Below are 25,498 nucleotides of genomic sequence, written 5' to 3'. Positions count from 1 at the left end.
ACTAGGAAGCAAAGGAAGGACTTATTGTGCTGGTTGGGTGATCAATCCTGATTGGCATGAGGAACTAGGGTTACTTCCATGCAAGGGAGCAGCAAAGAGAATTTCCAGAACTCAGGGTGTTGATTTGGGTGTCTCTTAGTACTCCTATCTCCTATAATAACACAGGAATTACAGCAACTACATAACCATGGGAATAATCATGGGAATCACAGCAACTACAACCCACCAAGGGCAGGAAGAAAAGGAGCCTGAAGGTCTGGGTTACACTACCTGGCAATCAATCTGGACCAGCCTAAATGAGGTCAGGAGATAAGGGATATTTAGAATGGGTGGTGGAGGAGAGAGATGATAATTATCAGTTATGGCCTGGGAACAGGTGCAACAGCAAAAACTCTTGTTTCTGACTCTTGTATCTGAATTCTTCCAGGGGATTGCAACTGGCCACCACCTTAAGGGACTCTGTGACTACTGATTGGACCCCATGCCTCCTGCTTGGGGAAGGAGTGAGAGCATCTTGTACTCACAAGAAATGGAGTCCCTACAATGTACTATGGGAGTCAATACAAGGGGAATGAGTGACTCTGAGTGGTTCAAGGGCTGGATTATATTTTATTCAAATCTATGTTCACCCTCAGATTTCCTCGGTACCGACAGCCTCCTGGCCTCTGCTGACACTACCAGGGGCTGACCATCACTTTCTCTGGGAACAGTAAGTCCTTCACCTTGATTGCCACCAGACAGCCAGGCTGAACATCCACGAACCCAGAGTTTCTGGCTCCTCCCACCACATCCAGACTTGGATGGAACGTCACACTGACTCTCACTGCAGAAAGAGCCACCTGACAACCCCAGGGGGCATTGGGGAGTTAACTTCCTGTGGACTGAAATTTCACTAATGGAAAGCAAGAGATGAGAGGGAGATTGGCAGATAAATTCCCCTTCCTCCTCCCTCCCATGGCTATCATGTCTCTTTGCAGCCTGTTGGGAGAAGAACCATATGCCAGCCAGACAGGCTTGCTGAGTAACCTTCTGTGATCTTTGATGCTTAGCATAAAGTGTCAGCCAGAAGGACAGCGCACCGTTTCACACCTCCTCACATTTCCTTGCTTTGCTTCTCCTTTTCTCAGCCTTGCTGCTCTCTGTTTGCACTTCCCCAATGTAATGGTTAATTTTATGCTTCAACCTGCCTGGACCATGGTGCCCAGTCATGTGATTAAACATTATTCTGTGAGGAGATAAATTTATATATTTGGGAGGATATTTTGGGAATGAAATAAACATGTAAATCAGTGGACTTTGAGGAAAGCAGACTCTGCCCCATAATGTGGGTGGGCCTCATCCAATCAACTGAAGGTCTGTAGAGAACAAAGGGCTGACCTCTCTTGAGCAGGAGAGGTTTCTGCAGCAGACAGCCTTTGGAGCGAAATGCAGCATCAACCCCACCCTGGGCTTCCAGCCTGCTGGCCCATCCTGCAGATTTTGGACTTGTCAGCCCATCATTGCCATCGCCAATTCCTTAAAATAAATCACTTTTTATGTAAATCCGCATCTTATCAGTTCTGTTTCTCTGGAGAACCTTGACTAATACACCAAATAATGCTTGAACTCTTTCCTCCTTGCTTTAGCCTCTGTTTTAGAGGGAATTAGGTCAAAATAAGGTCCCTGATTTTCATGGACCTGAAGCCTCATTTCCATCCCCATGTGGATATTAAAGCCCCAACCCTGGACCCTAAGGGTCTATTTCCAGGTCCAACACTCCACTGATGGCTCTAGTTTCACCTTCTTTACCTGATGGCTTTGGTTTCCCTATTTGTTTCTGGGACTTGAAAATTTCCTATTATTTATTAATTCCTATTATTTTATCATAAAATTGCTTTTTATTAATTTCCTTCCTCAACTACATATTTCTAATATTATTATCTGTTGTGCAGTATCTCTCTGTATTTGTTAGCAGGAGGGTCACCCTGGCTCTGATCGGAATTCCTCATGTAATTTGCATGTTGTCTTTTACACGTGTATAACAATATACACAACACAAGTTGTTTAACAATAACAAACTCTTCATATATGTGTGTGTGTGTGTATGGGAGGTTCATACTTTCTATCATATGGGGATTTCATTTTCCTGACCATTGTACTAGTGTTAGATATTTAGATTGACTTTCATTTTTACTATCATCAATCATTTTATGGTGAATGTATTTATGGACTAAGCTCTTTTAAGTATTTAGTATTATGCCTCTAGTATAGATTCCAAAAAGTAGAATCACTGCATCAAAGAATATAAACATTTAAAAATCCAAATCGCTCCCATCAATTATGCCTTCACGTGACTTCACTCTAGACATCCTGATTGAAGTGTGCATGCACTTGTCTCTTCTGACTTTGATCTGTTCCCTAAAGTGAATTCTTTAGCTAGCTACTCTCATCCATTAAAGATTTCTTTTTACTGGTTTGAGTCTCAGAGGGCAGGCATCTACAAGTTTTATCTTTCTGGGTCTAAGGACACAGTCATGTTAATGAACAAATATCTCACATATTCTTCCATAGCTATTGCTTTGGATTATATCCCTTTTTTATATATAAAAATATTTATTTATTTGGCTGCACCGGGTCTTAGCTGTGGCATGCGTGATCTTTGTTGCCACATGCAGGATCTTTAGTTGAGGCATGCAAACTTTTGGTTGCGGCATGTGGGATCTAGTTCCCTGACCAGGGATCAAACCGGGGCCCCCTGCATTGGGAACATGGAGCCTTAGCCACGGAACCACCAGTGAAGTCCCCTGGATTATATCTTAATGCCATGATAAGTGTATGGACATTTACTTCCGTTTACAAGAAAACCAAAATTGTAGCAGAGAGGTTAGGAGGCTGGGGTTGGACACACCTGGATATAAATTATAGCTCCACTGCTTACTTGCTTTGTCACTTTGACAAATTATTTATATTCACTGATCTTTAGATTTTCCATCTGTCAAGTGGGAACAAAAGTAATACCTAACTCAAAAGGCTGCCGTGAGAATTAAATGAGATAATGAACCCAGAGCCTTGGATATACAGAAAATAAGGCATATAACAAGTCCTCACAGATGTAGCTGTCATTAATAAGCAGACATCAGGTTCCGCTGGCCCCTCCCTGTGGCCCCCATAACCTGATGGTATATCCAAATCCCATTAGGGTACATTTTGTCGTGCCCTCCTTTATACTTCTAACAGCACTTTATAGATTAGCTAAGTGTAACATAATTACCTGTTTTATTCTATTTTCATTTCAGTCTTTTAAAAATTGTTTAGCTTAAAAAAATTTAAAATATTATAGATACTGCTAAGTCCTTTAAAAATTTTTTTAAATTGTTGCTCAATGCACATAACATAAAATTTACCATCTTAATCATTTTGAGAGTACAGTTCATTGGTATTAAGTACATCCATAATGTGCAGCCATTACCATCATTCATCCCCATAGCTCTTTTCATCTTGTAAAACTGAAACTCTATATCTGTTAAACAATAACTCTCCATTTCTCCCCTCCCCCAGCCCCTGACAACCATCCTTCTGCTTCCTGCCTCTAGGAATTTGACTCCTCTAAGAGCCTCATATAAGTGGAATCTACCGTATTTGTCATTTTGTGATTGGCTTATTTCACTTAGCATAATGTCCTCAAGGTTCCTCCATATTGTCACATATGTCAGAATTTCCTTCCTTTTTAGGCTGAATAATATTCCATTGTATGTATAGACCACATTTTGCCTATCTGTTCACACTAAATCCCCTTTGGCAACATTCCCACTCTCTCATCCCTCTCCCTCACACCCAAGTTATCCAAACTCAAGAACTTAGTATTTTTCCTTCCAGACCTAAGCCTTTTTTAATTCAAATATTTGTATTCACAGAAAATATATAGTAACTGTATGATGTTTTACATAATTAATATCAGACTGCATATAATACTTTGCATCTTGTACTTTTCACTTAATGTTTTTTAATTTATCCATGTTGATACATACAGATCTAGTTGCTCCATTTTAATACTGCATAATTTTTCCATTTTATGGATATATTCCAAGTTGTATTTACCTATTCTCCTATTGATCCCCGGATCTGAGCCCAGTAACTTTGATAGCTTTCTAATACCTTAAAATGCATAAAAAATATTTTGTCCGGTTTTTCTAGTCCTTAGAGGGAGAGCTGATCTTGGCTTTGCTTGCAGCTCTTTATTCTGCAAACCAAATACACAAGAATATACCCACAGAATTCTTTACAAATCAAGCCACAGAAAAATGTCAATAAAATTTTCCACTCGACAGAGAAAGAGAGAGAGAGAGAGACAGAGAACCAACTATGTCTTCTGACTTCAATTCAGCAAAATTAGAAATATAAATAGCTAACTCTATTAAGTACTTAATAAGGGCCAGGCACAAATCTTGATGCTTTAAACATAGTAAGCCATTAAATTTCATCTAATCAGCTCGATAATCCCATGAAGTGCGAATATTATTATTATCATACACAAATGAGGAAACCGAGGTGAAATAACTTGCCCAGCTTCTCACAGGGTGTCATCGGTAGAGCAAGGATTCAAAAACAGAGTAGCAATCTGATTCCATAGCGCTTAATCACTTCATTACACTGTTACATTGAAAGTAGAATTAGAAAAAAAGAATAAATACTTGCGAATTAAAAGTCAAAGAGAGACAGTAGAGACGATTCTATGGTGCAGACACAAAAAAAGAAAAGTCTGAAAGTCTCAAAATATGTCTACTGGAAAACCAGAAGACATTACTAAATGAAGGCAAACTGAGAGAGAAGGTGTAGGAAAACAGAAGCAATGGTAGGGCTTCCCTGGTGGCGCAGAAGTTAAGAATACATCTGCCAATGCAGGGAACACGTGTTCGAGCCCTGGCCCAGGAAGATCCCACATGCCGCGGAGCAACTAAGACCAGACGCCACAACTGCTGAGCCTGCGCTCTGGAGCCAGTGAGCCACAACTACTGAGCCCACGAGCCACAACTACTGAAGCCCCGTGCCTAGAGCCCATGCTCTGCAACAAGAGAAGCCGCTGTAGTGAGAAGACCACACACTGCAACGAAGAGTAGCTCCTTCTCACCGCAACTAGAGAAAGCCCGCTCACAGCAATGAAGACCTAATGCAGCCAAAAACAAAAATAAATAAATTTACTTTTAAAAAAAAGAAGCAACGGTAATTATTGAATTTTGTAAAATATTTTGGTAAGTGTAATTTTTAATTGACAGGAAATTACTTGTTAATATACTTTATATGTTATTTTGAAAGTAAAATAAAGTCTCTAAACAGGTGGTATCCAAAATGGAGTGCATGCACCCCAGAGGGTTAGCAAAATGATCTCTTGGTGTTCAGGAAAAATATTAGAATTTTAATCTTTATATCCTATTTCTTCTTTTTTATATTTTTGTATATATTTTATAATTTATGTAATATGTTAAGTGATACATGTATATAAACTCTAAATAAACAAAAACATACATTGCAGCTGTATGCTCAGAGTTTATTAATTGGATATTTGGAATTTTTGGACATCAGTGTTCTAGACAAAATAACAAAGAGGATTGGGCTGGGGGTTATTCAATGGGAAATGAAAGTACGCTAATTTTGGGGTCTACTTTGTGAAAGGACAGAAATACTTTAAAAATTAGATTTTATTAGAAAATTTTATGGCTATCTATATGTTAAAATTTAAGGACAGTTACCAAAATTAATGTAAATAGCCATAGCTTCTGAACAATCAGAGGTAAAAAGATAAACCTTTATCAACCTGACATTAGTTAAGAAAAGAGCCAAAAATTTTAAAAAGCAAAGAAGAAAGAATAAGGATGGACTTGAATGATAGCCCCTCCCCCAAACATATGTCCCTGTCCTAATTCCCGGAATTTGTGAATGCAACCTTATTTGCAAAAAAAAGGTCTCTGCACATGTAATTAAATTAAGGATCCCTAGGGCTTCCCTGGTGGCGCAGTGGTTGAGAGTCCGCCTGCCGATGCAGGGGACACGGGTTCGCGCCCTGGTCCAGGAAGATCCCACATGCCGCGGAGCGGCTGGGCCCGTGAGCCATGGCCGCTGAGCCTGCGCGTCCGGAGCCTGTGCTCTGCAACGGGAGAGGCCACAACAGTGAGAGGCCCGCGTACCGCAAAAAAAAAAAAAAAAAAAAAAAAAAAAAATTAAGGATCCCTAGATGAGATCATCCGCAATTATCTGGGTGTGACCTAAACCCAGTGATAACTGTCCAGAGGCACACAGGGTGAGGAGTTGATGGTAATATGAAGCCAGAGGCAGGATGGGAGTGATGTAGCAACAATTCTAGGGATGCCAGTAGCCACCAGAAGCTGGATGAGGCAAGGAATGGAATCTCCCCGAGAGTTTCTGGAAGGAACTCAGCCGTGCCAACACCTTGATTTCAGACTTTGGGCCTCCAGAACTGTGAGAAAATAAATTTCTGTTTTTTGAAGTTTGTAGTTATTTGTTAGAGCAGCCCTAGGTAAACATACAATTGATAAACAGAAAACACAATAAAATATGGTAAATTTATTGCTAATCACAATAAATGAGAAGTAGATAAACTCATCTATTAAACAACTCGCAGGTTAGATTTAAAGAGGAATATACAATCCAGTTATATGCTGATTACAGGAGGCTGAGTGGAAAGAGTGATTGTGGAGGTTGTAAACATAAGGATGGAAAAAGATATACTGGGTGATTACTAACCAAGAGAAAGCCGGAGTAGCAATATTAAATCAGACCATATAAAATTTAAGACAATAAAGAATTAATGAGAATAAAAAGGGATAGCACATGATTCATAATTCTATAGGGAAGAGTCCACCAAGAGGGCTTTATTTATTTGCAAGAAAAGTTAAAATACAAATAACAAACTAGAGGAAAGTATTTGCAACTCATATTATAGACTAAGGCCTAATTTTCCTAATGCATAAAGAACCTCTACAAATCAATAAGAAAGAGACAAGAACTCTTAGAAAAAATAGTTAAGGAAAATGAATGGACATTCACAGAAAATGTTCAATTTCACTAGTATAGAAAGAAATACAGTTTTAAAAAAATTTTTATTATTATTATTATTTTGGCCACACCACACGGCTTGCAGGATCTTAGTTCCCTGACCAGGGATTGAACCCATGCCCTCGGCAGTGAAAGCGCAGAGTCCTAACCACTAGATTGCCAGGGAATTTCCAGAAATGCAGTTTTAAACTGAAATACCATTTAAAAATTATCAGGTTGGTAACGATCCAATAAATTGATTAAACACTGGGTTAGCCTGTGTTTAGGGTGTGATGAAACAGATTGTCTCACACATTGCAAGCAGCAGTGCAAACTGGTATAACGTCTATGGTGGACAATTTGGCAATATCTAATAAAATAACAAAAGCGTATACCTTTTGACCTGCCAGTTTTATTTCTCCTAATTTCTTCTATAGATACAGCAAAATTATGTATGAAAAATGCTATTAATTGCAGTAGTTATAAAAGCAAAATATTGGGTCCGTTATAGCAAACATCCAGAAAATACAAATACTATTTGTAACTATTAAAAAGAATGAGGAATCTCATTTTGTAGTGATTCATCATGATCTCCAAAATATATTAGTAAGTGAAATATATAATGGGTGGGACAGTGTGCACAGTATGTTGCTCTTTTATGAAAAGGAGTTAAAACTATATAAGTGTGATTGATAAATGTATGTAGTTCCTCATATAAGCACATTAGTTGCCACTGGTGAGGGGAACTGAGAGGCGGGTGGAATGGAGTGGGAGGGAGACTGAAAACCAACTAACCAACAAACCAAGCAACTACAACACCAAACCAAACCACGACCAGCATCCTCCCATCTCCTTAGAAAGAAGAAATTGTAGGGATGATGGGCGAAACTAAGCGCTGTTTCTTTAAAGATGACTAATGACAAACCTCTGGGAAAACCAGAGGAAGGAAAGGAGAGAAGGTACAAATAGTATTTAGTGAGATGTGTCCATCGCTGGTGCCCACCTGTTGTGTGTCAAGGTTGTGGATGAATTCCACGTCATCTAGGATGGGTTAAGGAGTAGACTTCATTAGGAAAGGGATCACTTACAGGGCCGAGTTGTCGAGAGAAGGCAGGAATCCCCTGACCCTCTCGTCATCCCATAGAGGCTTGCTGGGTATTGCTGTGCCCACGCAGTGGTCTGCATTCCAGTGAGGGTCCTCTTCCCCTTGTTAGCACCACCTTAAGTGCAAATGTAAGAGCAATCTTATCAGTGGCAGAACAGATTGTTTGCTATCAAGAGAACTTGAAAAAAAAAATTAGAGAAAAAGAATCACTAGTCAAATTCAGTCTCCCTGCTTCCTCTCAATAAAAGCACTATGACAAGATGGTTTTATAGACGTATTTAGCCAACTAGAAGTGGATCGTTCTTTTTTTATATACAAACTGTTTTGCAGGGGAGAGAGAACACACGTGAGAGAACTATGATACTAGTTTGCATCCACCAAAGTTTGATATATTCTGCTTTCATTTTCATTCTATTAAAATATTTTCTAATTTCTCTGATGATTTCTTTTTTGATGTTGAATACTTAGCAGTACATTTTTTAATGTCCAGACATTTAAGAATTTTCCAGGTATCCTTGTTATTTACTTCTAGTTTAATCTTCTTGAGGCCAGAGAACATACTTGTATGATTTCAATCCTGTTAAATTTCTTGGGATTTGTTTTATGGTCCAGAATGTGATCTATCGGGATGAGTGCTCCATGTGCGCCTGGGGAAAAAAAACATATATTCTACTCCTGTGTAGGGTGTTTTATACATGTTAGTTAGGTCAAGCTGGTTGATAGCGTTGTTCATGTCTTCCACATCCTCTCTGATTTTCCATTTACTTGCTCTATCTGTTACTGAGAGAGGAGTGTTGAAGTCTTGAACTATAAATGCAGATTTTCCTATTTCTCCTAATTCTATCAGTTTTTGCTTTATCTATTTTGAAGCTCTGTTTTTAGATACATACACATTTAGGATAGTTACATCTTCTTGATAATTTAATCCCTTTTAAATTATGTAATTTTTATTATTAAATATTATGTAATGTTTATTCAATGTTGGTTCTTTTTTTTTTTTTCCCAGAAAAGTTCAAGGGAGGAAGAGAGGAGCAAAGGAACAACTACACATACAAAGAAGTGACTATAATGATGGAATGTGGATTCTAAGCCAGATAAGGTATGAGGTGGGGACATGAAGGGGTAGGGGATGTAAAATATTGGCAGGTCAATGGATAGCAGGTTCCATTAGGGTTGCAGAATTATTGAAGTCGGGCTGTTGGAGAGAGTGTGTTGAAGGATAAACACTGAAGGAGTGGGATGCTTGTCATCAAGATAATGAAGGCAATGCTAATGGCAAGGTCTGTGGCATGACTGTGGAGTGTGTGGCTTGGGGGAGGGGATCAGGAACTAAGAAGATCATCCTTGTGAATATTGAAGTCCCTAATAATTAAGGCAGTGCTCGTGCTGGAAAGAGAGACAATGAACAAGGTGCTAAAATTTTAGGATGAACAAGGAATAAAGAGTGATAACCTGGACATCAGATGATTACAAAAAGTAGGGGGAAAGAGAGTAGTCTATCAAAAAGGATTAGCATTCAGAATATTCAAATAACCCTTAAAATCAATAAAAACCAGACATACAATCCAATAACTAGTGGACAGAGAACGAACAGGCAATTTACAGAAGAGGAACCCTGCATGGCCATCAAACATGTAAAGAGGACCAACTGCATTGGTAATTAGGAAAACAAGATGCTATTTCACATCTATCAGAATGACAAACATGGAAATGTCTGAGAGCACAGGCATTAAGAATGATGTGGAGGAACAGGAGCTCTCATACGAGTGCACATCGGTACAACGGCTTCGGAGAACAAATTTAGTAGTATATACTAAAGATCAAGATGGATGTGCCCTTTGACCCAGCTTCCCTCTTCCAATATAAACTCTACAGAAAAGCTCACACATGTGTGGGGCAAGGAGATGGCAGCATTATATGAAATAGATAAAAATCAAAACAACCCAAATGTCTATCAACAGGAAAACAGGTAAGTAAACAGTGTCTATTCAAACAATGAGAATGCTCATTCTATGCAGTGAAAGTGAATGAACTAGAGACATGTGCTGTGATTCAATTCCCAAAACACAAAGCTGATGAAAATCGGTAAATTGCAGCATGATATGTACAGTGTGGAAATACCACTTTTGGTAAAACTTAAAAATAAGCAAATCAGGGCTTCCCTGGTGGTGCAGTGGTTGGGAGTCCGCTCGCTGACGCAGGGGACACGGGTTCGTGCCCTGGTCCGGGAAGATCCCACATGCCGCAGAGCGGCTAGACCCGTGAGCCATGGCCGCTGAGCCTGCGCGTCCGGAGCCTGTGCTCCGCAATGGGATAGACCACAACAGTGAGAGGCCCGCGTACAGCAAAAGAAAAAAAAAAAAAAAGCAAAACAAGATATATTATTTATGAACATATATACAGAGTAAAAATGTAAAAAAATGGGCCTGAAAGATGCACACAACTTTAGGACAGCAGCCACCTCTGGGGAGGGTGGAGAGAGGGGAGCGGGATCTTGGAGAAGCACAAAACGGCTTTCTATTCAATTTGGAATGTTTTAGTTTTGAAAAAAAGGTGAAGCAAATAGGGCAAAATGTTAATATTTGTGAAACGTGGGTGTTGGCTATATATTATGCTGTTCTTTTCCATTCGTTTGAAATATTTCGCAATAGAAAAATTTCATGGCTTATGTAGGATGACAGCACTATCTGAGATCAGATAAACACATTTTTAAAGCTCATGTAAGCCCACTGTTCAGTGTCAGTCTGTCAAATTACAAGCATTTCTGGAGCACTAAAAATTGCATAACAGTGCTCTCCGTGTCAGGACACCTGCAGAGAATGAGCAGAATTTCCAAACAGATGTCAGAGATCTGAACATGCAACTCATAGAAACATATAATTCATCATGACAAATGTGCATCAAGAGGAGGTGGTGCTGGTGGCTTGGTCTAGAATGGGTTGAATTTGACAAAAACCTACTGAAATATTTCTCCATGGCCATAGCTCTCCAGTTCTTCAATATGTGACTGCTTTCCTCCAGGCTCTCTCTGAGCCATTAAGGGACATTTGGATACATGTCTCTCCTTTTTCTGTGCCATATATATATATATATATATATATATATATATATATATATATACACACACACACACACATATGTAATATATAAGTATTTGACAAATAGATACTGATGGCTTCCTAAGTGTCAGGCAATGTGCCTGCGTGAGTGCAAACATATGCATGGCCCCTGTATGGTCCACTCCCTTTCCTAGGTCCTCTTCCTCTTCCTGCAGTCATCACCCCATGCCCCTCTGCCTGCACTCTCCTGGGAATGTGAACCCCTGGAGAAAGGTCTTCCTCCAGGACTTTGTGCTACCAGAAGCCTAGCTGGGACAAATTTGGAGGTAGGATGTTGCCTTATAAGGGGTCACTCAGGGATATTACATGTGACTCTAAGGCTATCACATTTTGCTTAGATGTTTTCATGACTCAACAAAGGGCTTGGGAGTGTGGTGGGCAGGGACCAGGTGAGCTTAAGGGCAGAGTCCTAAGAGACAAGAGGAAATAGGATGACGCTCTTATACAGCAGAACACTCAGGATGATCAGCAGAGCTCCGTGCCTGCTGCAGCCCAGGCTTCTGTTCGAGGAACAGACAAAAGCATCTGAGTCCATCCGTCCCAGGTAGGAATGTTTATTTCCTTCAGGGGATTCCCTGGGGACAGAGGGCTGTAGACACTGGAGAGGCCAGAGTCGTCTAGGGGACACATAACTCTTCTGGGCAAAATTCCTGCTCGGCAAGGCTTAAGGTTGGCTTTGGGGGGCAGGGAGGCAGTGGTCAGTGACCTGCACTGGTCACCACCGGGAGGGCCAGAGTATAGAGAGGGAGAGTCTTAAGGCCGGGAGTCAAGTTCTTATCAGAGAAGTGTTTACCTCCTTATTTCTTTTGTACCCAGAGATATCAGGTCAAATCCCCATTCCTTGCTGTGGTCAAAAGCATCAGCCACTGCCAGAGGCACCACCAGCCTAAACGGCCCCACCCTTAGAGACTCAGGAGGGCTCCGGCAGGGCTAGGCCAGGAGTGATGAGGGGGTTCCATCTGATCCCTCCTGTGAATCCTGCTGCCTTGGAAGTGTGTCTAGAGGTTTCCACAGTGAAAGTGGAACATATTCTTTCAGAAAATTTAAGAACAACTCAGTTCTCATATGTTACCTTAAAATCTCTAAATGTATAGCTAATTTAAAGTTGTGAAATTTTAGTAACAGATTTACCTATTCACAATTGTAATAATCATTGTCAAATTCTACGTTCAAAGTTTAAGAAACAGTCTCTTGAAATCCGCTAAGGTACGTATAAAAATTAGCTTTTTATTTTGGATTTATCTTAGATTTACTAAAAAGTTGCAAAGATAGAGCTCCTATATACTCTTCACCCAGTCTCTCTTAATGTTAACATCTTATAGAAAACAATGGCACATTTATCAAAACTAAGAAATTAACACTGGTACAATATTACAACTGAACTATCTGCTTTATTCGTATCTCACCAAGTTTCTTTTTTTCTGTTTTTTTGGTTGCACGGCTTGTGGGATATCAGTTCCCTGAACCTGGGCTGCAGCAGTGAAAGCACAGAGTCCTAATCATGGGACCACCCAGGGAATTCCCAGCATCTCACCGAGTTTTCCACTAATGTCCTTTCACTGTTCTAGGTTCTATTCCAGGTTCCAATCCAGGTTCCCACACTGTATTTAATCCTGGTATGTCCTGAATCTCCTCCTGTCCGTGACATTTTCTCAGTCTTGTTTTCCATGACCTTAACAGTTTTAAAGACTGTTGGTCAAGACCATGTAGAATGTACCTAAATTTGGGTTTGTCTGATATTTTCTCATGATTAGACTGGGATGATAGGTTTGGGGAAGATAACACAGAGGTGAAGTGTACTTCCTATCTCATCCTATCAGGGAGTACAAGACAGCGGCATGGCATTTATGGTGGTGTTGACCTTGGTTACTTGGATAGGGAAGTGTCTGCCAGGTTTCTCCACTCTCAAGTTACTATTGTTCCCTTTCTACACTCAATTCTCCGGGAGCAAGACTCCAAGTCCAGCCCACCTTTCACGTGGGGGAGGAGGTATCAAGTCTCCACCTCTGGGAAAAGAAAGCATCTACGTATATTACCGTTGACCCTTGAACAGCACGGGTTTGAACCGCACAGCTCTACGTATGCACAGATTTTTTCAATAAGTACATATATGTGCTGTAAATGTATTTTCTCTTCCTTATGACTTTCTTTAAAACATTTTCTTTTCTCTACTTTATTGTAAGAATACAGTGCATAACATATAACATACAAAATATGTTAATTGACTGTATATGTTATCAGTAAGGCTTCTGGTCAACGGTTGGCTAGTAGTAGTTAAGTTCTGGGGGAGTCAAAAGTTATACATGGATTTTCGACTGCACAGGGGATCGGCACCCCTGTCGCTTAGTTATTTATTCAGTCATTTTTTGGTATCAGTATGGATACATGTATATTAATTTTCTACTCTAGATTAAAATGCAGTGCTACCTTATTTATTTTCTTACTCACTTGTTCCAGTTTGGGGTCCTCTGTCCATTTGACATCCCTCCATCTCTATTCTTTTCTTTTTTCTTTTTCCCTTCCTCCCTCCCTCCCTCCCTTCCTTCCTTCCCTCCTTTCTTTCTTGTTTTTGTTTTTTAGCGATTGTTTACTTTCTGGCCATACAATATGCTCCAGGCTCATATTGTATTTTCCCTGCTCCAGCCCTAGAATCAGCCATTTCTCCAAGGAATAACTAGGCATTTAAAAATAGTAGATTTTTAAATATAGAAGCAACGTATACTGCTTGTGGGAAATTTGATAAGTACATATTTAATCTGTCACTTTTATTCCAAGCTTATTTACTTTCAAGCATTTTTATATGTAGACATTTATGTTAGTATAATTTCAGCCTTTCCGTATATAAGTTTGTGTCATGATTTTTCAGTTAGCATTTTAACTGAAGCATTTCCATACTATTACAAACTACTTACAAATGCCTTTTTTTTCTGCCTTCTTATCTCTCTCTTTTTTAACGTCTTTATTGGATTATAATTGCTTTACAATGGTATGTTAGTTTCTGCTTTATAACAAAGTGAATCAGCTATACATATACATATATCCCTATATCCCTTCCCTCTTGCGTCTCCCTCCCACCCTCCCTATCCCACCCCTCTAGGTGGTCACAAAGAACCAAGCTGATCTCCCTGTGCTATGCGGCTGCTTCCCCAAAAAGTTGGCAACACCACAAGCAGGGCAACAATGTATCTCAGAAATAATTTATGAAATGTTGAGAGCAAAGGTTAATGTGTACATTTTCATCTGTTGGAGATGCAGATAATTTCTGTCTATTAGAACTGATAATCCCAAAGATTATGGTTTATTGTCTTGTTGGACATTAATCAGTTTTTTCTCTAACCCCCAAATCTTATTTTAACATTTCCTATAAATACCTAGCTTCTCAAATGTCCTTTGAACTGGTTGTAACATCTTATTGGTGCTTTCGTTAATTAATGAGTTGAATAAGATTTTGACACCTATTCATTTTATATTTGTATGAGAGTCATGATATCATTTTTTGGAAAATTATACTTTAAGACTGATTTACTGCATGTGGAGGGTAAACAAAAGGGAGAGGCTATTAGACTTTGCAGTAGAACCATTTTTATTAATTATGCTGCTGAATTTCTCCCTTCCTACTATTTGTTTACCTTTCACATGAAAAATGTTTAAACTCTCTCTCATTTATAAAAAGAAAGCTTTCCCAGTAATCCTTTATCATTCTGTAGCTGCCATACAATACTTACCTTTTCCTTAACAAAGTGGTTTTAAAATGTTGTGTGGGACTTCCCTGGTGGTGCAGTGGTTAAGAATCCGCCTGCCAGTGCAGGGGACATGGGTTCGAGCCCTGGTCCGGGAAGGTTCCCACAACTAAGCCCATGTGCCACAACTACTGAGCCAGCGCTCTAGAGCCCGCAAGCCACAACTACTGAGGCTGCGTGTCACAACTACTGAAGCCCGCGTGCCTAGAGCCCTTGTTCCGCAACAAAGAGAAGCCACCGCAATGAGAAGCCTACTCACTGCAACGAAGAGTAGCCCCTGCTCACCGTAACTAGAGAAAGCCCACGCGCAGCAACAAAGACCCAATGCAGCCAAAAATAAATTTATTTAAAAATAAAATGAATAAAAAGTTGTTGTCTAAAAATTTGCCTCAGACCAAATATGTAAGGCAATACATGAAAAACATCATTGAATATGGAAAGTTACTGTTAGATGCATGTGAAAAGTTTCATGCCTAGGAGAGGTAATTGCAATGACAAGAAATGAGTTCTTTATGCTTTCCTACTTTTAACTTTGCTGCAAAGTTTTGGCCTCTGCTGGGCCCTTTAAGGGTCTCCACTGACTCTTTACCTCAATCAGCTTTAACCAGCTCTTAAAATAAGTGAAAGTTGCAACGTCCCTGCACAGACTTTCTCTTGCATCACCATAGACACATGACCCTTTCTGTGGAAAAAAAAAAATCATGTTATAATGAGGAAGACTGCTGTAAAATATGAACTAATGAGTTGAACAGCAAACAGGGTGGAACCTGTAGTAGGAAGGAGCTGAGTGACAGCAAGGGCGGTTGGAGGAAGGAGATAGGATGCTTTGCTGGCCTCGAAAGAGAGAGACAAAGTGTAGAGTTCTATGAGCCTGAATCTTACATATAGCAGTACCTTGCTGGAGACTCCCACTGCGGTGATGGAGCAGTGATAACAAGCACTGTATTCATGACCCTGAGCTATTCCTGCATATTATTTTGGGAGATCCAGTAGAAATGACAACAAGATTTAATAAGTGTTATGGACTAAAGGTTTGTGTCCCCCCAAAATTCATATGTTGAAATCTAATCCCCAATGGGATGCTATTTGGAGGAGGGCTTCTGGGAGGTAATTAGGTCATGAGGGTGGAGCCCCCATGATGGGATTAGTGCCCTATGAGAAGAGACCAGTGAGCTAGTTTGCTTTCTTCCCACCCTGTGAGGATACCGTGAGAAGTCAGCAGTCTACAACCCCAGAGTGTTCTCACCAGAACCTGACAATGCTGGCACCCTGATGTCAGTCTTGCAGCCTCCAGAACTGTGAGAAATAAATGTCTGTTGTTTTTAAGCCACCCAGTCTATGGTACTTGCTGTGGCAGCCTGAACTAGACAGTAGTTTAACAAAGGGACTGTGCAAATGGATAAGGAAAATACTAATGCCTAAGTAGGTAAATGAGCAACATTTATGAAAAACAGTGCATAACAAGGACATCTAACCAGCCAATAAACATATAAAAATTTCAGTTTAATTAGTAATCAAGTAACTGTAAATAAAACAATAATGGGTTACTATCTTTGCCCACCAAGTTGACAAATATTTGAAAAGGAAAGCACTTAATGGTAATGAGAGATAAGATGAGTACCTTCATACATTTTTGGTGAAAGTGGAAACTCTACACCTTTCTAGGAAGTGAACATGACATTATGAATCAAGAACCTGACTCCATTTAATCCAGGATTTCCATTTATGGGAGTCTCTTCTAAAGAAATAATTTATGAAATGTTGAGTGCAAAACTATTTATAAAATAAAAATATCGGAAATAACCTGAATGACCCTGAATAAGGAAATTGTTTGTTATGTGTATCCTGCCCGTCACCCCCCCTTGCTCACTTCACTTCAACCGTATTGTCTTCACTGCTATTGCCTGGGCAGCCATGCTTTGTCCAACACGAGGACAATTGTACTTTCGGTTCTCTCGCCTTGGAATACCTTTCACCCAATACCTGCATGGTTTGCAAACTTACCTCATCCAGGTCTTTATTCAAATGTCACCTTCTTAGTGACACCCTTTTAAAAGTGCACCCCTCTACCCATACTCCTCTCCCTGGCTTCATTTTTCTTCCTAGACCTTATCATCATCCAACATTCTATGTAGGATCTCGATTATAAGTCAATCTATCTACAAAGTTCATCATTGTCTAGTAGCCTTGAAAAAGGTTTTAAATTTTAAAGCCCAATTAAATTCTACATTTCATTACACTGCAAGTTATTGCATGTTTCTAAAAATAAGACAGAAAGAAGAACCTTGAGTCAAATCAAGATTTAAAAGGGTAGAGAGACTCCAAAATGTGAAATTGGCTGAGTGAGAGGCCCTTTCTGTGTTAGGTGATACTGACGTAACTGGTTAAACTCTTTCTCACTGCAGTTTAACTGTCTCAGACTGAATGGCTATTGAAGCTGGAGCTTTAGGAAACTTGGTAGAAAAATACCAGGATGGTAGAAAATATTGGCTGTTTCTTGTGTCTCTGTTTAGTAAGGTCTTACAAAACAGAGACAGCTTTGATTTGAGCTGAGCTGGCTGAAAGCAGAAAAGGGACAACACAGAGACCCCCTCCGCCTGTGGACAGGATTGCTGAGGCTGGGTTAACCGTGCTTCTCACAGAATTGCAAAACCCAGAATCTCTGCCCCTTCTAAAATTAGCATAAAAGTCAAGGAGATGGGAAATCAGCAGGGAGATAAAATTGGGACAGCTGAGAGGCCAGAAAAATGAAGGAAACCAGATTCCTTGGTCCCTTCCCACATCTCTCCTTCCTTGAACTGTCTCAGTAATCCTTCTCTCTATATGAGGCCAGCAAGTGGGCTGCAGCCTGGTCACAGGTACAGGTTATTCTGCCTCACTTATTATTTCACAGTTGCATTTAAGCCTGGGGCTAAGGGCAAAGTTCCAAGGCTTATGGCTAAGAGAGAGAACAGCAAGGGTAGGGCCCAGTTCTGTGAACACACAGTTCTAAAGTCTATACAGTGTTGGGAGAGTTGACTAGCAATGAAACCTCAACCCTGGACAAAAGAGGAGGGTATGTTTCCTCAGTCTCAAAGGCGACCCTAGACCCCCACCTCTCATAAACTGTGCCAGCAGAAAGTGGGCTACTATAGAAGTTCACGTTCTAACAGGGATCTTTTTGATGACTCTCTTCTATTCCCCTCTCAGTCATGGCCATGGAGGGCAATGGACAAAAGAGTTCTTTGAGTGGGCGGGGTGGCAGGCAGTCATACTGGCTGACTAATAAACTCCTTCCTCCATCCTACCCCTGCCCAGAAATATATACTTTGGATTGGTGACTGTTGTTTGTTTCCCTTCCTTTTCCAGGTGATAGCTTTTTTGTTAATTAATTAAAATGTTTTTCTATTTTTCCTCCATCATTTTTTAATCTGTCAGGAGTGTTGAAATGTATCAGTCAAAGGTTGCATAGACGGAAAGAGTAAGATTTGAGAGTAAGAGGAATGCACTTGTTTCAAGGATCTGGATGCAATAACTAGACATGACATTCAGTTGTTTCTCTTCAAGAAATGGTGCATTTTCATTTGCAAAGGGGATGGCTGCATCGTATCAAGTGGGGACATTTTTGATTCTGTACATATGGGCAAACGGAATGTTAAGCAGCTAAGGTGTGGAATATGGTAGATATATATTTCTTCTCTATCCAGAATTTCTTCTTTCGGGGAAACATCCTTCCCCTGAATATAGGCTATGCAAGAAGAATACTCCATTCACCTGGCCACAGGGTTTGATTCAGGGATGGGCACATGACTTAAGATGGACCAATCAGAATTCTTGCTGGATTGCCCTGGAGCTAAGATTTTTCCCATTCTTCTGATTTTATAATTCTGAGAGTATTTGAAATGCAGTAGCTAGCTACATGCTTCTTGGAAGAAGTCTATCTGAAGGAAGAGGCCAACACACAGATTTAAGCAGAGCTGAGAGATGGTGAGAGAAGGAAGAAAAAGGAGATATGAGATAGATAGAGATTCTGACCATCTTCTGAAAAGCAATTTCTGAGCGTCCCTGGATCTATTAATAACTATGATAGAAGCCAATTCTATTCTGTACTTTCCATTTCCATGCTGAGTCTGAGTTTGGTTTCTGACACTTGAAACAGAGATGATCCTGACTCATAAAGGAACTAACCATTCAGTCTTTCATATGAGGCAACCTGGCTTCTGTCCCCCGACTCCTCCGTAACTGCTCTTGCCATTCACTCTTGACTGTCTAGTTTCTAAATCTGATGAACCCTTTACCATCCTGGTTCTCGAATCTGATGCTGCTTATAATGTTTTTTTCTTGAAATTCTCCTCCACTGCCTTTTAAGAGATGTGGTTCTTTTTGTTTTTCTTCTTCTAACTTTTTTTTCTCCTCAACTTATTTTCCAGACCAATGTTTATCTCTAAGATGACTTGCTCCTCAGTGCTGTATTCTTGACCCTCTTATGGTCTCATTACACAACTTCTCCCGGGGTAATCCATTCACTTCCAGAGCTTCTATCTCTACTTACACACTTCAAGATCCTCATCTATAGTCTAGAGCCTCTTGGTCTCTACACTCATATAGTCCACGGCCTACCAGGGTATCTTTTCTCAGGTGTGCTTCAGACACCTCCAAAACAACATCTCCCAAATCGAATCTCATTGTTCATCTACCCAAATATGCCCTTGTCCTAAGGTTCCTATCACAGTGACTAGGACCACATTTAAGCGTTTGCCTCTGTTAGAAATCTGAATATTATTGCCGACTCCTCCTCTTCTTTACTCTCTCAGCAAATTCTGTCAATTATATTTCACAAACTTCACAATTATATTTCTCAAATCTGTCTCTGCATATCATACCGCCTTTGCTTTTGTTTGGTCCAGGACTATGTAGGCTTTGCATTGCACAGCTCCAGGAGCAACCATCCCTAGACATCATGGGGAATGGAGTCATGATGGTAATGGTCCTGGCGGAGACCCTCATACCTTCTCACTTAGCTTACTGCTGCTGCAACTTTCTAATATTCTCCTCACTTCCAGGCTCATTTCTCTTTAATCTTTTCTCCAAATGTGGCAAAAGATTTCTTCTAAATGCAACTGGGAGTATGTCACTTTTCTGCTACAAATCTCTTTGCTTGCCTGACCTTTCCACCTTAACTTTTCACCACTTTAACTATCTATGTTTTCGCCTTACTAAATATTTGGGCTTCCCCAAATGTCCCATGCTTTTCCTACCCTCTGCATTTGCATATATGCTCCCTGTGCTTTGAAAATATATCACTCTTTATCTTGCTAACTTATTTATCCTTTCAGGTGCAACCTAGGGTTAATCTTCCAGACCACCCCAGTTTGGGTTGTAATCTTTCAGAGGTCTTATAATCACACCTTACATTGCCTCTATCACAGCACATACTACACTATGTTGAAATATGCATTTCCTTATCAGTCTTGTCCATCAGGTGTGAATTTCTTAAGGGAAGAAACCTTGAGTTATTTATCTGTATATTCTCAGGGCTTGGCATGTCACTGCCTATTAAATGCTCAATAATTTTAAGAAAATGGTAAAAAGAAAAATAATTTTTTGGCATCTGTCAACTACCTGCTTGCCATTCTAGTCACATCTATCAGGAAGATGGAAGGGAAGGGAAAATATTACTTATTGATTGCCATTCGCTCCCTTAGCGTTTGTCGAGTCCCTTCCATTGTCAGTCACCATGCTAGGCACTTTCACACAATTACATCACTTAGTCAGTTCAGTCCCACAGTCAGGAAAGCATTATTTTCGTTTTAGACATAGGGATCTTTTATGCAGAAGCATGGCTTTTGAAGTTAAACTACCTAAGTTGTAAGTTCAACGACTTGTCTGTTCAGCTAATGATGGTGATGGGCTTGCAACTCAAGTGACCCCTTTTCAAAAACCATGTTGGTATCAGTGCTTCATATTTTCCCAGCGCTTCTTTACAGATGTTTTTTTTTTTTTAAATAACACTTCCGGTTCAAGATGGCAGGCTGAGTACATGTGTTTGTCTCCACTGACTCTGGAACCATTATTGAAATAACAGTATAGAAGCACAAAACCCATCCACATAAAAGTGAAGTGAGTAGAAGGAGACGGAGGTCATTAGCTGACTGTGTCAGTTATAAATCCATTGCCTTTCTGCTCCAAACCCACCCATTGTTGCCCTGCTTGTGGTGTTGAAACATCGCCCCCTTGCCAGCTGCCATGTTGTTAGACTTTATCACAGGGCACTGGAATGACACTAGCGGAGGAAGGGGTATTTCCTCCTGCTCTAGCAGGCTCTTGTGGTCCAGCACCTCCCCACACACTGCTTCTCCTGACGCTCCAAAATGCAGTTTTCCAGTAAGTTCCAACAGTGTCACACCTCTGCACATATGGCTTCCACCAGCACCTCTCTGATGGCTTTGCAGTGAGTTCTGAGGCTCAGAACCTTCCTGAGATGGTTCCCCCTGGCACCCCTGAAGGTGACTCTCCAGTAATTCTTCCTGGCATGGTACCTCAGCTGAATTCACCATCCAGTGAGCCATAGCCATGCTCTCTCCAACCATATCTGGATCAAAGTCCTGGGGGAGGGGACCACTTTCCAGATTTCTTCCTTCCTTGGGGGCTCTGCTTCAGCCCTGGAGTAGTGGTTGCTCCCTACATCTCCTATTCCTGGCTCCAAAGATAAAGTCAGTGTATCTATTGTAAAGAGCAACAGGGATATACCAGTAATCAGAATGACTTGGCTCGCAGAGATTTTGGCAGGAGCTAACTGATCACAGTGTTTATAGGAACAAAATAGATGGACATCTCATTAGAGGATTGTTTGATCTATATAAAGGAAAAACTCTAGTCTGGTAGGAAAAAAAAACCTGACTTGAGTCACCTCTGTGGAGAGTCATGATCTCTTACTCAGTTTCCAGATCTAAGTCAATTTATAGATCCAGAGTCCTTTGATTGAGAAGGGAGCTGGATCCCCTTGAAGAATAGTTCTGCATCATTTCCAAAAGTACATACTATCATTTCCACTTATACATACCATAAATCTTCTTCCCCCAAAGTACTTGTGATCATATTTTAGGTTACTATTCATTGGAGAAAGACAATACCCAGACATTTCAGGGATTACTAAGACACTAGCTCTGAATTGATGCTAATTCCTAGGGACCCAAAACACCACTGTGCCTACTAGTTAAAGTAGGGGCTTATGATGGTCAAGTGACCAATAGAGTCTGAGCTCAAGTGTGACTCACAGTAGGTCTAGTTGGTCCACAGACTCACTCTGTTGTTATTTTCCCCATCCTAAATGTGTAATTGCAATAAACATAATTAGTAACTTGCAGAATCTTCACAGTGGTTCTCTGACCCATGTGTTGAGGGCTATTGGGATATATCCCATAAAATTAAAGATCTACTTGCACCCCTTTGTTCATTGCAGCACTATTTATAATACCCAGGACATGGAAGCAACTGAAATGTCCATTAGCAGAGGAATGGTTAAAGAAGATGTGGTACGTATATACAAAGGAATGAAATTGTGTCATTTGCAGAGATGTGGATAGACCTAGAGACTGTCATACAGAGTGAAGTAAGTCAGAAAGAGAAAAACAAATATTGTATATTAATGCATATATGTGGAAACTAGAAAAATGGTATAGATGATCTTATTTGCAAAGCCGAAATAGAGACACAGACGTAGAGAGCAAATGTATGGATACCAGGGGGAACGGGGGGTGGGGGGGGTTGGGATGAATTGGGAGATTGGGATTGACATTCATATACACTACCATGTATAAAATAGATAACTAATGAGAACCTACTGTATAGTACAAGGAACTCTACTCAATGCTCTGTGGTGACCTAAATGGGAAGGAAATCCAAAAAAGAGGGGATATATGTATACGTACAGCTGATTCACTTTGCTGTACAGCAGAAACTAACACAACATTGTAAAGCAACTAGACTCCAATAAAAATTAAATTAAAAAAGATCTAAATGTAGACAAAATTAAAATTTAAAATAATATTTAGGAATAATCTTAAAATGGATGAGACATTCTTAAACATGGCATGAAACTCAGAGCTTATATATGAGAAAGATAAATGAAAAAGATAAATATATTTGGCTACATAACCATTTAACATTTTTGCATGGCAAAAGGCACCATAAACAAAGTCAAAGACAAATGATATACTGCAGCAAGTATGTGCAACACATATTATTGATAAAATATAAAGAGCTTCTATAAATTGATTCCCCTCAAACCCCAAACAGTCCAATAGAATAATAGGAAAATTATGAGTAGAAAATTTACAGAAGAATATAATCAAATAAATGATTAATAAACGTGAAGAGATTCCTAACCTCTAGTAGTAAGGAAAATTCAAATTTAAGCAGATATGAAATAACATTAGTAGTGTTAATTATGTTATTAATGTACCCCATAATCTTCACCCTCTCTCCTAAATAAAAAGGAATCTAAACCAACAGCCTTAGACTTCCTTGGCGGTCCAGTGGTTACGACGCTGCACTTCCGCTGCAGGGGGCATGGGTTTGGTCCCTGGTTCGGGAATTAAGATCCTGCATGCCTCACAGCACGGACAAAAAATAGAAAAAAAAAAAAAAAAGGAATAGCCTGGTTTCTACCTTTTTGCTCCTTTCTCTAGACTAGAAAATGTATACAAAATATGATTACAAACGTATAGAGTTTTGTAGTTGATGTTTGTTTTTATAAAAATGATATATATTTCTCTACAACTTGCTTTTCTCACTTGATAATATATAAGGACCACCCATTCAGGTAAATAATACATACATAATTCATTCTTTTGAAAAGCTGCATAATCATCTATTCAATGGATGTGCTATAATATATCTAACTTTTCATCCATTTTTCATTGCATAGAAAGCAAAGTAGGTAATATAGAAAAAGAATAACCATTAGATTGTCATCAGATTTCTTGTCAGGGATAACGGATGCTAGAAGACACTGCATTTAAACAAGGATGTTTCCACTGATAAAATTTTATAATTCCTGAAGAAGATACAGCAGTCATAAACTTTTATGTTTCAAATACAACAAAGCCTGATGACTTTTGCCAGGACACATAACCCAGACATGGCCACACTGGGTTTGCACACTTTCTTTGAATTTCTATACACATTATTACCCAAATAAGCAATACTTAAAAAGCGTTACCATTAGCGAAGGAAATGGGCCCTTATACACTGTTGTCTGGAGGGTAAAATGGTACAGACTTTTGAAAAGCAGTTCAACAGCTGCATTAAGACTTTAAAATATTCATATCTGTTTCCTAGCAATTCTACTTATCTGCCTTCAGCCTAAAGATTTCGTCAGGTAGGGGAGCAAAGCTTTATCAACAAGGATAAACACAGCATTATACATAATAAGGAAAAACTGAAAACAACATAAATAATTCAACAACAGGAAATTGTTAATTAATTGTAGATCATCTATTAGGTGGCATAGACAATCTTCTGAAAATCATATTTTAAAAGACTAGTGCCATGAAGACTGCTCAGGATATAATATTAAGGGTAAACACGAAACAGAAAAGCATGGGTTTCAAAATACTTCCAGTGCTATGGGGTAGAATACTTTGTAGCCCAGAAGTTTGTTGCTTTAATATCTACTTAGACTTTCAGTTATAAAATGAAACAAACCATCACAGAACACTAGGATCAACTGCAAAGCTGTAAAAACTAGATATTCAAGGAGAAGGTGTTGGCAAAGTTCATCGCATAAGTAAGGACATTGGTGCTTCTGCAGAGGATGTGGTTCGTTCTTTTAGTCTGTCAATCAGCTAGAATTGCAGAACAATGTTCTGGGCGTGGCAGACACCACTCGGAATAAGCAGTCACCACAGTAAAGGATTTGAATGGTGCAATGTCAGAAATACAGATAAGTATGTTACCAACTGAAACATAATTACAGCCGTTACAAAGTGCACTGAGTAATATGGAGAATCATGGTTGTGTTGGTGGCTTGAACATCAAATGACACTCTTGATGTGGGATGCACATACCTCCTGAAATCTCTCCATGGGTGACCCATTCTCCTCCCCTAATTTTGCACTCATTCCCTCCTGGGGCTTTCCCACTATCGTATGGTAGTGACCCCTACTTCGACCTCCCTTCCTACTACCTCCAAAGATAAGGCGTCTGAGCGTGATGGAGCCAGTTGTAGACAGATTCGGAGGGCTGGCCTTTTTTTGGGTCTGGGCTATGTCCATGTGTGTGATTTGTGCAAACAGAAAGTCTGTTCTGATGCTCTAATGACTCTAAAAGAAGACTAGGAGGTAGAATAGGGAGGGGAGGCTGAGCTCATCGGAATATTCTGAAGGGGGTGTGAGAGAAGAAGGAATGGGGGTTGAAGCTAAGCCTTAAATGTCTATGCCCATGGGAGACAGTATCTGGGAATCTACAGAGAGGAGCAGTTGCTTTACGAAGCTCCCCATCCACAAATCAAAGAAGGGTCATTA

At 39.9% G+C, this 25,498-nt stretch overlaps 1 protein-coding gene across 1 annotated transcript in view; it reads left to right on the top strand.

Annotated features, from left to right (window-relative positions):
• Positions 1–25,498, top strand: part of LOC101322361 (dehydrogenase/reductase SDR family member 2, mitochondrial-like) — a 170,226-nt gene that overhangs the window by 36,785 nt on the left and 107,943 nt on the right. Inside the window, 1 exon segment of the mRNA XM_033849760.1 lies at positions 9,472–9,492. Coding sequence (XP_033705651.1) covers positions 9,472–9,492 — 21 coding nt within the window.

This window comes from Tursiops truncatus, chromosome 2, assembly GCF_011762595.2.
Source record: "Tursiops truncatus isolate mTurTru1 chromosome 2, mTurTru1.mat.Y, whole genome shotgun sequence".
Lineage (NCBI taxonomy): Eukaryota > Metazoa > Chordata > Mammalia > Artiodactyla > Delphinidae > Tursiops > Tursiops truncatus.
This window is presented reverse-complemented; position numbering and strand designations above follow the sequence as displayed.